Raw genomic sequence first — 17,843 nt, 5'->3', positions numbered from 1 at the left:
TTTTAATAATACGCGGTACTGACAAGCAGCCTGCATCATTTGATCGAAGTAGGCGTGGCGGATTGTAAGACACTAGCAGTTCACTCAGATACTGCGGCGCGAGACCATTTAATGCTTTATACGTCAAGAGTAGTATTTTAAAATCGATGCGAAATTTCACAGGGAGCCAATGCAATGTAGATAAGATAGGGGTGATGTGCTCATATCTTCTGGTTTGAGTGAGGACTCTCGCTGCTGCATTCTGGACTAATTGAAGCTTGTTTAAGCACCTAGTTGAACAACCAGACAGTAAGGCGTTACAATACTCCAACCTAGACGTGATAAAAGCATGAACTAGTTTTTCTGCATCGTTTAGTGACAATATATTTCTTATCTTGGCAATATTTCTGAGGTGAAAGAATGCTATCCTGGTAGTATTATCTACATGTGCTTCAAATGAAAGGCTTGAATCTATAATCACACCGAGGTCTTTTACTGTTGTACTTAATGTAACAGAAAGGCCATTTAAAATCACAGTGTGATCAGAAAGCTTACTTCTAGCTGCTTGTGGTCCTATGACTAGAACTTCTGTTTTATCAGGATTAAGCAGAAGGAAATTAATTAACATCCAATCTCTAATGTCCTGCACACAGTGCTCAACTTTAGTAAGCTGGTTTTTCTCATCTGGTTTTGCTGAAACGTATACTTGTGTGTCATCAGCATAACAATGAAAACTAATACCATGTTTACGAATTATGTTACCTAGAGCAAGCATGTAAAGGGAAAAAAGCAGTGGGCCTAAAACAGAACCCTGTGGAACACCAAACTCAACTTGAGAACATGAGGAATGGTCACCATCTAAATCTACAAACTGATAACGATTAGTCAAATAGGATCTGAGCCATAAGAGGGCCGTTCCCTTAATTCCTACTACATTTTCTAATCTGTGAAGGAGAATACCATGATCAATAGTGTCAAAAGCTGCACTGAGGTCGAGTAACACAAGTATAGTGACACAACCCTGATCAGAGGCCACTAGGAGGTCATTTACTACTTTAACGAGTGCTGTCTCTGTGCTGTGATGAGGCCTAAATCCTGACTGATACAGTTCATGTATGCTATTCCTATGTAGATATGAACATAGCTGTTGTGATACTACCTTTTCCAGAATTTGTTTGAATTGGTTTGATATCGGCCTGTAATTGGAAAGCTGACAGGGGTCAAGGTCAGGTTTTTTGATTAGTGGTTTAATAACTGCTAATTTAAGGGATTTAGGAACATACCCACTGCTGAGTGAACAGTTAATTACTTTTAACAGGGGTTCTGTTATTGCTGGAACTATCTTCTTGAGAAAATGTGTCGGTATAGGATCTAATTCACAGGTTGACGATTTTGAAGAGGAGATGAGTGAAATTAGTTCACTCGCTTCAAGGGGAGTAAAGTATTCTAGGTTCTGATGTGATGTGATTAATTTATCATCTGTATCACTTAAATTGTCTGGTTTTAAAGCCTGAATTTTTTGCCTAATATTTATGATTTTGTTATTGAAAAAGTTCATGAAATCCTCACTACTGTATGTTGTTGTGGACATTTCTGCAGTGGTCTTGTTTTTAGTTAATTTAGCTATGGTATTAAATAAAAATCTAGGATTATTTTTGTTATTTTCTATAAGAGTGGAGAGATACATTGACCTAGCAGCAGGAAAACTAACAATTTAGTTTGACGCCATTTGCGTTCTGATTTCCGAGCGGTTTGTTTTAGAGTGCATGTGTGATCGTTATACCAAGGAGCAAGTTTCTTATCTCTAATCATTTTTCTTTTAACTGGAGCTACATTATCTAAGCTATGACGAAGTGTTGACTTTAGATATTCAGTCGCTTGATCGAGTTCTGTGGAATCAAATGGCGATCCAATTAAAGTTGATAACTCTGGAAGATTATCGATAAAGCTCTGTGTGGTATTTGATGTGAATGTATGTTTAAGGCAGTAGCGCGGTGCTGTGCGTAAATTATTACTATGAGACACTTTAATCGAGACAAGACAGTGATCTGATATAACTTCAGACTGTGGAATTGTAATTATGTTTCTTATACTTAATCCGAAGGATAATATTAAGTCCAAAGTGTGACCTGCTTTATGAGTGGGTCCTACTACACACTGATTTACTCCTACTGAGTCCAGTATGGACATAAATGCTGTTCTCAGAGGGTCTTCTGGATTCTCAAAATGAATATTAAAATCTCCAGCAATTAACGCTTTGTCTACGGAAACGACAAGGTTTGAAAGGAAATCTGCAAATTCATAGAGAAATTCAGAGTACGGCCCTGGAGGTCTGTAAATGATGACTAGCGGAATCGTCTGAGCTGTCTTTATGTTACTATAGAGAATTTCAAATGCATTAAATTTAAATCTGTGTTTTTGTATGATAGCCAGATTATCGTTGTAAATAACTGCGACGCCTCCTCCTCTACCAGCTAACCGAGGCTGGTGTATGTAGCTGTATCCAGGAGGACTAGCTTCATTTAGAGCTACATACTCGTCCTGTTTAATCCAGGTTTCAGTTAAACATAATATATCAAACTCCTGGTCTGTGATAGTTTCGTTAATAATAACTGCTTTAGATGCGAGAGATCTAATATTTAACAGGCCTAGCTTCAGATCAGAGGTGCCGGCTGCGCATTCGGTCTGATCCAAGTTTGTGGTCTTTATGTTAATTAAATTACTAAAACAGACTTTCTGAGTCTTTCTAAATTTGTTTTTAGCTCGGGGAACAGACACAGTCTCAATACAGTGAACCTTTGGTGACGACTCTATGCAGCTAGCAGACGGTTGGTTTAGCCTGTCTGTCTGCTCCCTGGCCTGGGCTCTGGATTGTCACCGATTAACTAGGCCTCTTCTGAGACTATGAGCTATAATGCAAGAAATGAGAGCAGCACCTTCCCGAGTAGGATGGACACCGTCCCGCCCTAACAGGCCAGCTTTGCCCTCAAAGGTCTTCCAATTATCTATGAAGCACCTGGACATCCAGCGGTTCAGCGACCATAACCTGCTGTAAGTTATGTCACCACGTCTCATTGGGATGGGACCAGAGCATACTACTCCATCGGACATCGCCTTCGCTAATTTAAACACCTCTATAAAGTTATTCTTACTAACTTCTGACTGACGAAGGCGTATATCGTTAGCTCCAGCATGTGCCACTATCTTTGAGAACCTGTGCTGTCCTAGAGCCCTAAGATTACCTGCTATGTCCGGTGCTCTGGCTCCCGGGATACACCTAACCACTGCTGCTGGCGCCCCTAAAGGTCTAGCTAATTTCACGTGTCTCATTATAGAGTCTCCTATAACCAGAGCTCTTTCAGGTTTCTCAGCGGGTGCATCACTGAGGAGAGCAAACCTGTTGGACACGTGAAGCGCAGAAGAGGTGTGCTCCGGTGGGCTAGCCTTAGCATTAGCTTTGGCTGAACGAGTATGCCGCCGAGTCGTCACCCACTCGCCCCGCTGTGAGGGCTCTAATGCCAGAGTCGGGGGCTGGTTATCTCCACCTGCGGCACGCAGACTGTCCGCTACAGGAATAACACTGCTCTCACACTCTCTAACCCTCTCTAAAGTCTGGATGCGCTCCTCTAACACTGATATCTTCTCCGTCAGAGTGCTCACTAACGTCACCAACAGGAAGCTATGATTTAAATAATCTTTAACAAAGTTATAAGGGGGGAAAAGCTATAAATGAACAGTAAACATACTGAATTACAGAGAGAATTCTATTATAAATCAGATTGTAAAAAGTTTCATAAATTTCATGCAGTCTAATACAATGATTTTTGCATCTTACTGTATCTACACCTCGCGCTGCAACAGCTGTCTACAATGTATGATTGTACTACAGACACAGATTATTTAAATGTAGATATGATCACTAATTATAGTTAATTCAAATGCAACTGTGGTTTGATATAACTGTATTCCCCTACAGGGCTCTATCCTAAAGATAGTGGATTGTTAATATGTCTGGCTGTCTGGATATATAATGGACACCTCAAAACTGTTCCCCGCTCATATTCCTCTGGGACATAAGGGTAAATCATATAAACACGTTGTTTGAGGTCTTGGAAGAATAGAGTAAATTGACTGATAGCACCATCTGCTGTTTTGGAAGAGGAAGTTGCTCCATTGCATTTGTGAGAAAATAGGTTGGGTGCAGATTGTGTTTGTTTGTTAAATTTTGGCACATAATTAACTCCATAGGGGCGTGTCCGAAAGCAGAGAGACAAGAGAAAAGGCATGCGTTTAGGAGTAATAGTAGGGACTTTGAATGTTGGGCGTATGACAAGGAGGGCAAGAGAGTTGGTTGATATGAGGCCAGAAGCTTAGGATCAGGGTTCAAATTGTTTTACCATGGTGTGGATAGGAAAAGAAATGGAGTAGGGGTTTTTCTGAAAGAGGAGTTTGTAAGGAATGTTCTAGAGGTGAAGAGAGTATCAGATAGGGTGATGAGTCTGAAGCTGGAAATTGAAGGGATAATGTGCAATGTTGTTAGTGGTTATGCCCCACAGGTAGGATGTGAGTTAAAAGAGAAAAAGTAATTTTGGAGTAAGTTAGATGAAGTGATGCATCCCTAGAGGTGAGAGAGTGGTGATTGGTGCAGACTTTAATGGACATGTTGGGGAAGGGAACAGAGGTGATGAAAATGTGATGGGCAGGTTTGGTCTTCAGGACAGGAATGTAGAAGGACAAATGGTGGTGGACTTTGCAAAAAGGATGGAAATGGCAGTAGTAAATACTTTCTTCCAGAAGAGGAAGGAACATAGGGTGACATATAAGAGCGGAGGCAGAAGCACCCAGGTCGACTACATCTTGTGTCGATTTTATAATCTGAAAGAGATTAGTGACTGCAAAGTGTTGGTAGGGGAGAGAGTAGCCAGACAACACAGAATGATGGTGTGTAAATTAACCCTGGTGGTGAGGAAGGTGAAGAGGAAAAAGGCAGAGCAGAGGACAAAGTGGTGGAAGCTGAGAAAGGAACAATGTTGTGTAGTTGAGACAGGCTATGGGTGGTCAGGAGGTGCTTTTATTTCACTGAACAACTACAGCCAATGTGATCAGGGAGACAGGTAGGAGGGTACTTGGTGTATCATCAGGTAAGAGGAAAGTGGACAAGGATACTTGGTGGTGGAATGAGGAAGTCCAGGAGTGTATACAGAGAAAGAGGCTAGCTAAGAAGAAGTGGGACACTGAGAGGACTGAAGAGAGTAGACAGGAGTACAGGGAGATGCAGAGTAAGGTGAAGGTAGAGGTGGCAAAGGCCAAACAAAGAGCATATGAGGACGTGGAGAGGTGGATCTGTACAGGTTGGCAAGGCAGAGAGATAGAGATGGGAAGGATGTGCAGCAGGTTAGAGTGATTAAAGATAGAGATAGAAATGTACTGACAGATTCCAGAAGGGTGATGGGAAGATGGAAGAAGTACTTTGTGGAGTTGATGAATGAGGAAAACGAAAGAGAACAAAGAGTAGAAGACGTGTGACTGTTGTGGAACAGGAAGTAGCAAATATTAGTAAAAGTGAGGTGAGAAGGGCGTTGAAGAGGATGAAGAGTGGAAAAACTGTTGGTCCTGATGACATACTTGTGGAGGTATGGAAGTGCTTAGGAGAGGTTGCAGTAGAGTTTCTGACTAGCTTGTTTAACAAGATCTTGGAGAGTGAGAGGATTCCAGAGGAATAAAGGAAAAGTGTATTGGTGCCGATTTTTAAGAACAAGGGAGATGTGCAAAGCTGTGGCAATTATAGAGGTATAAAGCTAATGAGCCATACAACGAAGCTATGGGAAAGAGTAGTGGAAGCTAGGTTAAGGGTAGAGGTGAGCATTTGTGAGCAGCAATATGGTTTTATGCCTAGAAAGAGTACATCAGATGCAGTATTTGCTTTGAGGATGCTGGCAGAGAAGTACAGAGAAGGTAACAGGGAGTTGCATTGTGTCTTTGTAGATTTAGAGAAAGCGTACGACAGGGTGCCGAGAGAGGAGCTGTGGTGTTGTATGAGAAGGTCTGGAGTGGCAGAGAAGTATGTTAGAGTGGTGCAGGACATGTATGAGAGATGTAAGACAGTGGTAAGATGTGCTGAGGTGTGACAGAAGAGTTCAAAGTGGAGGTGGGTCTGCATCAAGGATCGGCTCTAAGCCCCTTTTTGTTTGCTCTGGTGATGGACAGGATGACAGATGAGGTTAGACAGGAGTCTCCATGGACTATGATGTTTGTAGATGACATTGTGCTTTGTAGGGAGAGCAGGGAACAGGTGGAGGAAAATTTGGAGAGGTGGAGGTATGCCCTGAAAAGCAGAGGAATGAAGGTTAGCCGCAGCAAGATGGAATACATGTGTGTAAATGAGAGGGACCCAAGAGGAACGGTGAGGCTTCAGGGAGCAGAGGTAAAAAAGGTGCAGGATTTTAAGTACTTAGGGTCAATGGTCCAGAGCAACGGAGAGTGTTCAAAGGAGGTGAAGAGGCGGGTACAGGCAGGTTGGAATGGGTGGACAAAAGTGTCAGGTGTGTTGTGTGATGAAAGAGTATCAGCGAGAATGAAGGGAAAGGTGTACAGGACAGTGGTGAGACCAGCAATGCTCTACGGCTTAGAGACAGTGGCGCAGGAGACAGGAGGCAGAGCTAAAGGTAGCAGAGCTGAAGATGTTATGGTTCTCCTTGAGAGTGACAAGGATGGATAGGATCAAAAATGAGTTCATCAGAGGGACAACCCATGTTAGATGTTTTGGAGATAAAGGCAAAGAGGCCAGATTGAGATGGTTTGGACATCGGGCGAGGACCTCTCCTCCTCCGCCACCACCGGTCTTCAGGTCTCGACCCGAAATCTCGACCTGAAACCGCTTCGCTCCTCTCCGCGAGACAGCACACGACGCGTTGGTCATCGGAGATTCCATCGTCCGACACGTGCGTGCTATCACGGCTAAAGGTAAGGGTACACATGCTGTTTACCTGGTGCACGTGTTCTTGATGTTGCTGCACAGGTGCCTGCGGCCCTGAGAAAGAACATTCGAGCTGTGGTTCTTCATGCTGGCACAAACGACATCAGGCTGAGGCAGACGGAGATCCTAAAGAAGGACTTCAGGAGCGTGGTTGAGAAGGTCCGCAGCACATCACCCACAACAAAGATCGTCGTATCTGGACCACTTCCGACATTTCAGCGAGAAATCGAGAGGTTCAGTAGATTATTCGCCTTTAATGAATGTTTACAATGTTGGTGTCAACAACAGAGATTACCCTTTGTTGATAACTGGAATGTTTTCTGGGAGCGTCCTAGGCCTGCACCCTAGCAGAGCTGGAGCAGCAGTCCTTTCAGACAACATCTCCAGGACATTACGAACCATCTGACTGGTGGTAAGTCATACCGTAGATTCCAATCACATTAGCCACATCACAACTCACCATACTGATAGACGCACACACATAGCTTGTCCTGTAGAAATTGTGTCTGTTTCCCGAATAGTGAGAAAAAAGAATAAATTTGTTAAATCTGCCCGAAACAAACTGATAACCAGAAAACCAGAAAAAGGCCAAATAAGTAATCAAAATCCACCTCTAAAGTTTGGACTTCTCAACATTAGATCCCTTGTGCCTAAAGCACTTATTGTTAATGAAATGATCTCGGATTATTGCCTTGATGCACTCTGCCTCACCGAAACCTGGCTTAAACCAAATGAATATATTGGTCTGAATGAGTCTACTCCGTCAGGATATTTCTATAAGCACGAGCCCCGTCTAACCGGTCGCGGTGGTGGTGTCGCCACTATCTACAAAGAAGTACTCACTGTTACTCAGAAAATAAGGCCCAGGTTTAACTCATTTAAAGTGCTCATCATTAATGTTGCACTCAGTAAAATACATAATAAACCTGCGCTATATTTTACTCTGGCCACCGGGTACAGACCCCCGGGGTCATATGTGGATTCTCTTAAAGAATTTGGACATCTGCTATCAGACCTACTGGTTAACTCTGACAAAGTGTTAATAGTAGGAGACTTTAACATTCATGTTGATGATGCTAACGACACTTTAGCACTCGCATTTATGGATTTACTAAATTCCTTTGGGGTTAAACAAAATTTAAATGGAGCAACTCAGCGCTTTAACAATACGCTAGATTTAATTATATCCCATGGTATAGATGTCTCTAATATAGAAATCTTATCTCAAAGTGATGATATCACAGATCATCACCTCCTGATATATACTCTACCCGTAGAACAGATTAGCTGTGTCTCCCCACGTTATCAATTTGTTAGAAATATGAATCCGACTACTAAAGACAGATTTACAAGGAATCTGCCGGATCTGTCCCAAATTCTTATTAGACCCCTAAATGCAGACGATCTAGATGAGGTAACTAGCAGCATGGGCACTATTTTTACCAGTACATTAGACACTGTTGCTCCCGTCAGATAAAATAAAGTTAGAGATAAAACACTTGCACCGTGGTACAATAGTCATACTCGCGCCCTAAAGAGAGCAACCTGTAACCTCGAGCGAAAATGAAGGAAAACTAAATTAAAAGTTTTTCGAATTGCGTATAAAGACAGTATGTGCAGCTATAGACAGGCCCTAAAAACTGCTAGGACCTGAGCATCTTAGCCAACTGATAGCAAGAAACCAAAACAATCCCAGGTTGTTATTTAGTACAGTGGCTCACCTAACAAAACCTAAGATGCCCGCAGAGAGTATCCCATCACAGTTTAGAAGTGAAGACTTTGTGGACTTCTTTAATGAAAAAATCAATAATATCAGGAAGAAAATAACTATTAGAGGTTCAACCTCTAATAGTATCTCATGATCAAGTTCTGCCTATAGCTTCACATTTAGATTTTCAGTGCTTTACAGGTATAGGACAGGAAGAGCTGTATAAACTTATCACCTCAGCTAAATCAACAACGTGCCTGTTAGACCCAATACCAACCAGATTTTTTTAAAAAGTGATGCTTACGGTTGAAGAGCCACTTCTAAACATTATTAATTCTTCATTATGTCTAGGTCACGTCCCTAAACCTTTCAAGTTGGCAGTTATTAAGCTGTTTTTTAAAAAATCTAATTTGGACGTGAATGAAATAACAAATTACAGACCGATTTCAAACCTTCCGTTCATATAAAAAATATTAGAAAAAGTAGTATCAGCTCAAATATGCACATTCTTGCAGGAAAACAACATCCTAAAAGAATTTCAGTCAGGTTTCAGGCCCCATCATAGTACAGAAACTGCACTAGTTAAGATTGCGAACAACTTGTTTTTAGCTTCAGACCAAGGCTGCATCTCAATACTAGTCTTACTTGATCTTAGTGCTGCATTCGACACCATAGATTATAATATTCTCATAGATCGCCTACAAAATCATATAGGTATTCAGGGGCAGGCATTAAAATGGTTTAGATCATACCTGTCTGATTGATACCATTTTGTAGATCTAAATGGAGTACCGTCTGATGTAATGCCAGTGAAATATGGGGTCCCACACGGGTCAGTTTTAGGACCTATGCTGTTCTTATTATACATGCTTCCCTTGGGAAACATTATTAGAAGGCATGGGATTAGTTTCCATTGTTATGCTGATGATACCCAATTATACATCTCAACAAAACCAGATGAAATACCCAAGTTGTCTAGATTAACCGAGTGTGTCCAGGACATAAAAGATTGGATGACCAATAACTTTCTTTTACTAAATTCAGATAAGACAGAGATATTACTCATCGGCCCAAAATTTACTGTTACTACTAGCTCAACAGGAGCCAGGGGTAGCTCAGTGGTTAAGGCATTGGACTACGGTTCCGAAGATCCCAGGTTCAAACCCCACAACCAACAAGTTGCCACTGTTGGGCCCTTGAGTAAGGCCCTTAACCCTCAACTGCTCAGATGTATAATGAGATAAAAAAAAATAATAATAAGCCAAATGCCTAAATGTAACAGTAAAAGACTTGGGTGTAATATTAAACAGTAACTTGTCCTTTGAAAATGATATTTCCAATAACACAAAAACAGCCTTTTTCTATTTTAGAAATATCGCCCAACTTAGGAGCATCTTATCCGTATCTGATGCAGAAAAGCTAGTTCATGCATTCATGACCTCCAGACTGGACTATTGTAATGCATTAAACAATCTGTCTGTAAATGATCAAAGATGAGGATAATCCAACAAAACCCATTTTTATAAATATTCTGTTTAAAATATAGTTTAAAATTGTAATGGCAAGGCAAGTTTATTTGTGTAGCACATTTCATACACGATGGTAATTCAAAGTGATTTCCATCAAACAGAAGAAAATAATCATAAAATGAAAAAGAAAATAATAGCAATAAAACTTTCAAAATGATTTGGAATTTAATTTAAAATAAAAAATAAAAACAGTTTGCAATGAAACGTTTAAAACGAATTAAAATTTAATTTAAAATTAAAATAAAGGTAAAAATATTAGATAAACATGAAATATTGCAGTCAGTTTGGACGTAGCACTGTGCTCATTCAATAAATGCATAGGCTAAACAGATGAGTTTTAAGTCTAGATTTAAATGTGACTAATGTTTTGGCACATCTGATCTCTTCTGGAAGCTGCTTCCAACTGCGGGCAGCATCATAGCTAAAAGCGGACTCCCCTTGTTTTGTGTGAACCCTTGGTATTTCTAACTGACTCGATCCTAACGATCTGAGTGGTCTGTTAGGTTTATATTCAGTGAGCATATCTGTATTGCATTTGGGTCCTAGGCCACTGAGTGATTTATAAATGAGTAAAAGTACTTTAAAATCTATCCTAAATGTTACAGGAAGCCAGTGTAAGGATCCGAGGACTGGTGTGATGTGCTCAGATTTTCTGGTTCTAGTCAGAATTTTGGCAGCAGCATTCTGGATGAGCTGCAGCTGTATAATAGTCTTTTTGGGATGGCCGGTGAGGAGACCATTACAATAATCCACCTGCTGTTGATAAAGGCATGGACAAGTTTTGCCAAGTCTTGATTGAAAACAAAACATTTAATTCTTGCAATGTTTTTGAGATGATAGTGTAATGATATAGTTACTGCTTTGACATGACTACTAAAGTCTGTCTCCAGAATCACCGCAAGATTCTTGACCAGATTTTTAATTGTTTGACCCCTAGAGTGAAAATGCAATGAATTCAGTTTTCTTCTTGTTTAACTGAAGAAAATTTTGGCACGTCCAACTGTTAATTACATCAATGCATTGGCAAAGGGCGTCTATGGGGCTATAATTATTTGGAGATAAGGCTAGGTAAAGCTGGGTATCATCAGCATAGCTGTAATAGGCAATTTGTTTCTTTCTCGTTATCTGATTTAGCGGGAGCATATACAGCCTAAACAGGAGTGGTACAAAAATTGAGCCTTGTGGGACTCCCCATGTCATGGATGTCCACATAGACCTATGCTCTCCTATACTCACATGATAACCTCTCCCTTCTAAGTACGACCTGAACCATTTGAGTACCAATCCAGAAAGCCCGACCCAGTTTTCCAGTCTTTCTATTAGTATGTTATGATCGAAAGTGTCAAACACAGCGCTAAAATTTAGCAGTATCAACACTGATATTTTGCCAGAATCAGAATTTAAATTAATATTATTTATTATTTTCACGAGCGCTGTCTCTGTACTGTGATGCGCTCGGAAACCAGATTGAAAACTGTCAAGGTATCCATTTAAGTTTAAGTGGTTATGTAGTTTACACAATCAGTTAGCACAATGGCACTCTGCAAGAAAGGACAGAGCAGGTTCTTCTTTCTGAGAAGGCTCATGTCTTCCAACATCTGCAATACCATTCTTCGGATGTTTTACAAATCTGTTTGTGGCGAATGTTGTTTTCTATGCTGTGGTCTGTTGGGGCTTTAACATGAAAGCGGCAGACAGAAACAGACTGGACAAGGTCATTAAAAGGCCTGGATCTGTCCTATGGATTGAGCTGGACTCTGTTGATGTTTTGGCAAGGAGGAGGATTCTGTCTAAAATACACACAGTCCTGAACAATCCTTCTTACCCCTATACAGTATTCTCTCCGACCAGAGGAGCAATTTCAGCCAGAGACTGATTATGACCAGGTGTTCTACAGAACACCATAGGAGACCTTTTCTTCCAATGGCCATTAAATGATACACCTCGTCTCTGTAACGGTTATACTACGGGATACGGACTGTCAGTTGATACTGTTCAATTAAATTTATGACACTATTGTTACCACAACTCAAGATAAATTCCAAGTGCAATATCTGATTACCAGTACATTTCTGTAATATTCTTTCTTAATAATATTGCTTATTTTCAGTGCAATATGTAGCCTTGTGTGCTATATTTAATTCTATTTTTACTTTTATTTATTGTATTTTTAATTTTTATTGTCTAATCTATTTTTTTTTCTTTTCTTCCCGGTAAATTAAATCAATGCAACTGTATCACCAAGACAAAGTGATTTTCCTTTGGGATTAATAAAGTTCTTTAAATCTTGAATCTTTGAATCTGATGGTGTGTAGTCTTTGTCTAGGTGCTAGATCAGAGCAGATGGAGGTAAGATTTAGAGAAATAGAGAAACTATTGCTGAGGAATCAATAATCTCTGTAATTATATTTTAGGTTTACTGAACAGAATAAAACAGACTGTGAATAGATTGTTTATGGTTCTGTTCACCATCCAGTCCAGTAGGGGGCAGTGAAACACCCAACTAAAAGACAAAGGAGAAGAAGAGCTAAAGACGTTGTGTTACTTGGACGGCCTAGTTATCCAGCTAAGCTAAAACAATCTCTACATTTAGCTGTTTCTACCTGCAGTTTTACAGAGAATCTTAAATCAGTTCAATTAAAAACAGCATTTGGAGAGGATTAACTCACTGATCCTGAGGTAAGTTAAAGTCTAAACACTTACTGACTGGATCCTACATAGAGCTCTGTTTAGGTAATAGTGTCCGTAGTACCAGAAAATAATAATAATAATAATAATAATAATACATTCAATTATAATTATTAAATTAAATTAAATAAGTCATTATATATTGCTATTGTACAATGTTTTGTATTTTTCATGATGGTGAATTCAATTTACTTTCCTTAACCAGAGATAAAGAAGAACAAAAGACAAATAATTTGTACTATGACCAGTCAAGAAGAAACTCAGACAGACCTTCACCACTGCTTAGAGTGTGGAAAGAGTTTTAGTCAAGAGAAGGGTCTCACAGCACACCAGCGCATCCACAGACAAGACAAACCACATCAGTGCTCACAGTGTGGAAAAAGTTTTGTTAACATGAAAGATTTGAAATTACACAAATACGTCCACACAGGGGAGAAGTCGCATCAGTGCTCACAGTGTGGAAAGAGTTTCAATTATAAATGTCTTCTCCAACAACATCAGCGCACTCATACAGGAGAAAAGCCGCATCAGTGCTCACAGTGTGGAAAGGGTTTTACTCTAGCAAAGTATCTTAAAGCACACCAGCTCATCCACAGCGAAGATAAACCACATCAGTGCTCCCAGTGTGGAAAGAGTTTCACTCAAGGGAAGTATCTCAAAGCACACCAGCTTATCCACAGCGAAGATAAACCACATCAGTGCTCACAGTGTGGAAAGAGTTTCAACCATAAATATAATCTCAAGCAACATCAGCTCATTCACACTGAAGACAAACCGTTTCATTGTTCACAGTGTGGGAAGAGTTTTACTCAAAGCGGCATTTTTCTGCAACATCAGCGTATTCACACTGGGGAGAAGCCGTATTACTGCTCAGAGTGTGGGAAGAGATTTAGTTATTTAAGCAATCTCCAAGAACACAAGCGCATTCACACTGGGGAGAAGCCATATTACTGTTCAGAGTGTGGGAAGAGATTTAGTAATTTAAGCAATCTCCAACAACACCAGCGCATTCACACTGGAGAGAAGCCGTATTACTGCTCCATGTGTGGAAATAATTTTTCTCGAATCAGCTCTTTTAATAAGCATCTACGCATACATATTGAAGGAGAGCAAAAAAGTTTTCTTAAGCTACATGTCCTTGAAGGGATGCTTTAGGGCCAGACACTGGGATGCACTATGTGAAACACATGGTGAGGACACTGATGGACTGAGGTTTGGATAGTGTGAATTAATTAAATATGTTCTTTAATAATTTTAATGTAGTATGCTCTGACCTGGAACAATTGGATCTGTGGCAGCTTCCTCAGTCTGTCCTTGCTCTGTAGCTCCAATTATACATGGCAATACACACTGTGATGCCATGTTAAGCTCATTGCCACTCGCCTCTCTTTCATAGCTTACCTCTGTTCCCTGGTGACTGGACTTTTTGCAGTTTCTGCACCAAGATCTGTTATGTTCCTTGGTGTACTTGTTTGTTTTTGGTATTGTTTTGTTTCTTTCCCTATCTGTTTCTTTGTCTTCTCTCTCTAAATGTATAGGATCATCACATTGGTTGTCTGGGGTTCGCCAATCCTCCAATGAGCTTGGACCTGTCGTCATGAAAGGGGCGGGGCTCCCTTGGCTTTCCATCAGTCGACTTGCTTTCCTACCAGCGCGCGACTATCCATTTTGTGCCGACTACGTTCTTTTTTTTTTTGTTCGTTTTTTGTTCGTTTAACCTTTCGAACACTCGTGAAATATAAAACACCTGCTACTGAATGACGTTTGTAATGAACATTAAGCATTGCTTTGCTTTGACTAATCTAGCTCGATGGTTATTTAAGTCTTGATAAAATAACCAAGAGAAAGGAGACAGGTAAAATTGTAGCTAAAACTTAGCTTTCTTTTGTTAATAATAGGTAGGAAGTGACAACTACCTTTGTACTTTGTTTAATTAGTTAGAGTAGTTTAGTTTGGGCGCCGAAACTTTCGGTTTCATTTCTAGTTTGGTAGTTAGATTATTTGGGTTGGGGTTAAGTTCTTAGAATTCCTTTTGCGTTTGATAATTTCTTTGTTTTGGTGTTCCTCAGTTTTTTTTCTTTTTCTTTTTTTCTCTTTACTTTATCTTTTGTTTTACACTTTGAAATTGGGTAAAATAAAATTCTTTTGTTTACCTTATTCATTTGCCTCACAGATTTTCTTCATGGTTTACCCCAGCGGCAAAAACATCTCACTTAAATGTTACAGACCATCCCCAATAACATCTAACGCATAACAAGCGTATAGAGGTGGATGATACAGTAATTAACCTGTTGCATAAAACTTACTTAATTCTGGACCATGGTAAGGATTATGTTTGTTTGATAGTGCTTGTTGTAGTTTTTAGTGCTTTGTTTTAAAATTAGCGCCAGTTGTGTGAAAGCTTTATGCACACGGACCAATCTCCTAGATGTGGGACTCTGCATGAAGTTATCCTAATCACACTGCTTTAATCACAACTGTTTCAAGTGCCTGTAAAAGAGCTGTGCAAGACTATCATAATCTAAACGGGATCCAAGAAAATTCAAAAGTAATGGGAGCAGGGTAATGAGTGATCGGGACAAATTTGCTGTTATCAAGCACCTGAACAATTAATAGTTGATTTAAAGATGTGAGGGCAATCTTGAATTAGAAAGACATGGAGGAAAAGACGAAGAAGTTTTGGTCTTCCTTTGGAGTCCGCTAAGGCATGCGTGACATAAGACTGATTCTCTATGGTTTATAAAGTTGATGACAAACACTTGTTGAAACCATTTCCGGATGTTGATGAGGGTCACTAATTTATTGAATGCCTGCAGGTCAGATGGGAGCTCTCTGGCTGCAAGCTCATCCTTGATTGAGTCAGACAGACTGTTAAGGAATGTGCTGAAATGTGGGTGCTCACCCCAGCCACAAAAGGGAGTCAGTGTCTGAAAGTCGATGGCATAATCAGAGATGGAGTGGGATCTCTGGTGTAGCTTGAGTATTAGGGTGTCTGTCTGATAGCCCATGAATGACTCCCAGTGACCTTAAAAAAATGACGATGAGGTCTTCAGTTCAATCATAAGGGAACATTGAGAAAGATAAGGACAGAAGGTGGAAGGATCCCCATCATAGTAGTGTGGGGAGGTATGGTTCATGACCAAAAGAATGCACTGGAAGGAGCGATGTCAGGGTCTTTGTGATGCCTTATTTGGCCTGATTATACTACCGTCTCGGGGAACCTGATCTCGGCCAGCTGTGACATTCTCAGGCATATGATGTACATTACAAAAATACAAACTTAAAAGAGACATAAGTGGCCTATCCAACAAGGCTTTGAACTGGTCTCCATCTTCTTTCAAAAATGTGCGTCTTCAGCTGTAGTTGTGCTGTCAACTGTTCCATTGAATATACGTAACTGTGTGATTTTTTGTATCCACTGTGAGACCGTGGGTGGTTCACGTTTTAACCAGTTAGTTGTTATCATTTTCCTTGCAGCCATTAGTAGGAGATGTAGCAAAGTTTTCTGATCATGGGACAAATAATCCAGGAATTTTTCCAGTAGACACGTTAAAGGGTCCCAGGAAAGATTCACTTTAAGGAGCTTTTCTACAAGCCCCCTAACTTCAGTCTAAAAGTGTTGAACAATGGGACAGTCCCAAAATATGTGCGTTTGATCACCCACAAGTCCACAGTTTCTTCAGCACTTATTGCTACCCTAACTCCCAGAGCAGAGAGACTTTAGTGGTGTCTTGAAAAATCGGATTTTAGATTTCGTCAAACTCCTTCCACATTTGACTCCTCACGCCTTTATGGCAACCAGAACAAACATCTATCCAAGTATCATCATCCAATGTCACATTGAGTTACATTTCCCATTGTTTTTTTATATGTTGGGTATTATCCAACATATCCATCATCACTTTGCAGTAAATTAAAGACACTTGTTTTTCATTACACCATTGTTTTCAATCAGATGAATCAAATGTTTTTCTATTTTTGTTGGTTCTCTTCTGAGCTGATCCCAGTCCTTATGTTTTGTTAAATAGTCCCTTATTTGTAAATATCTGTTATGATTTCATTAGGGTAGATTAAAGTTGTTTCTTAGTTGGGCGAAGGTTTTCATTACATTTCCCTCAAAGAGTTGGTTTACAGTGATAAGCTTTTTCTCCGCCCACTTATCAAAGCCCCTGTCCGTTAGAGATGGAAGAAATGAAATATTTCTGCTTATGGACATGGCTCGCGAGAGGGCCACCAATCCTCTTGATTGTTTTTTAACCTGGTTCCAGATTTTTTTTAGTATTTTTAACCAATAAATTTCCGATCTTTATTTTCTTCTGTGTCTCTAGACCAATAAATGGGAGCCACTATAAAGATATTCCAGGCATTGACTCCTCCTCCATGGAGACCCATATTGTTTCTGGATCATGAATGATCCAGGCCACAATTGCTCTTATTTGGGCAGCCCAATAATACATTTTTATGTTAGGCAGCTTCAGCCCGCCATTATCCTTATCTGACATCAAGATTTTAAGGCGCACTCTTGGCCTTTTGTTCTGCCAAATAAATTTTGAAATGCATTTTTTTAATGATTTAAATGCGGATTGTGGTACAAAAACAGGGAGGCTTTGAAATATGAACAGTAATCTCGGTAGAACATTCATTCTAATACATTCAATTCTTCCTAGTAGAGAAAGTGGAGATCCCATCTATTCAAATCGGTTTTCATTTCCCTGAATAACTTTTCATAATTGAATGAAAACAACTGAATGGTCTTAGGGGTAATTGCTACTCCCAGATATTTAAACCCCTGTGTGGAATGTCTAAATGAGACCAAATTATCTAACTGTGATGGCCAGTTCCCAACAATCATTAATGCTTCAGATTTATTTGTATTAACCTTATATTTCGATACAGTACTATACTCATTAAGACTTTGGAGCAGGGCAGGAATGGTGGTAATAGGATTTTCCAAAAATAATAA

The 17,843-nt window shown here is 40.0% G+C and overlaps 1 protein-coding gene across 1 annotated transcript in view; it reads left to right on the top strand.

Annotated features, from left to right (window-relative positions):
* The window catches only part of LOC128523267 (zinc finger protein 850-like), a 91,977-nt gene extending 77,141 nt beyond the window's left edge, over positions 1-14,836 (top strand). Inside the window, exon 4 of the mRNA XM_053495668.1 lies at positions 13,491-14,836. Within this exon, the coding sequence (XP_053351643.1) occupies positions 13,491-14,035 (545 nt within the window). The 3' untranslated portion in view covers positions 14,036-14,836. The remainder of the gene's footprint in view (positions 1-13,490) is intronic.
* The last annotated feature ends 3,007 nt before the right edge of the window (positions 14,837-17,843 follow it).

The sequence above is a fragment of the Clarias gariepinus genome, chromosome 1, assembly GCF_024256425.1.
Source record: "Clarias gariepinus isolate MV-2021 ecotype Netherlands chromosome 1, CGAR_prim_01v2, whole genome shotgun sequence".
NCBI lineage: Eukaryota > Metazoa > Chordata > Actinopteri > Siluriformes > Clariidae > Clarias > Clarias gariepinus.
Note: the sequence above shows the minus strand (reverse complement) of the source record. Positions and strands in the feature narration are given on the sequence as shown.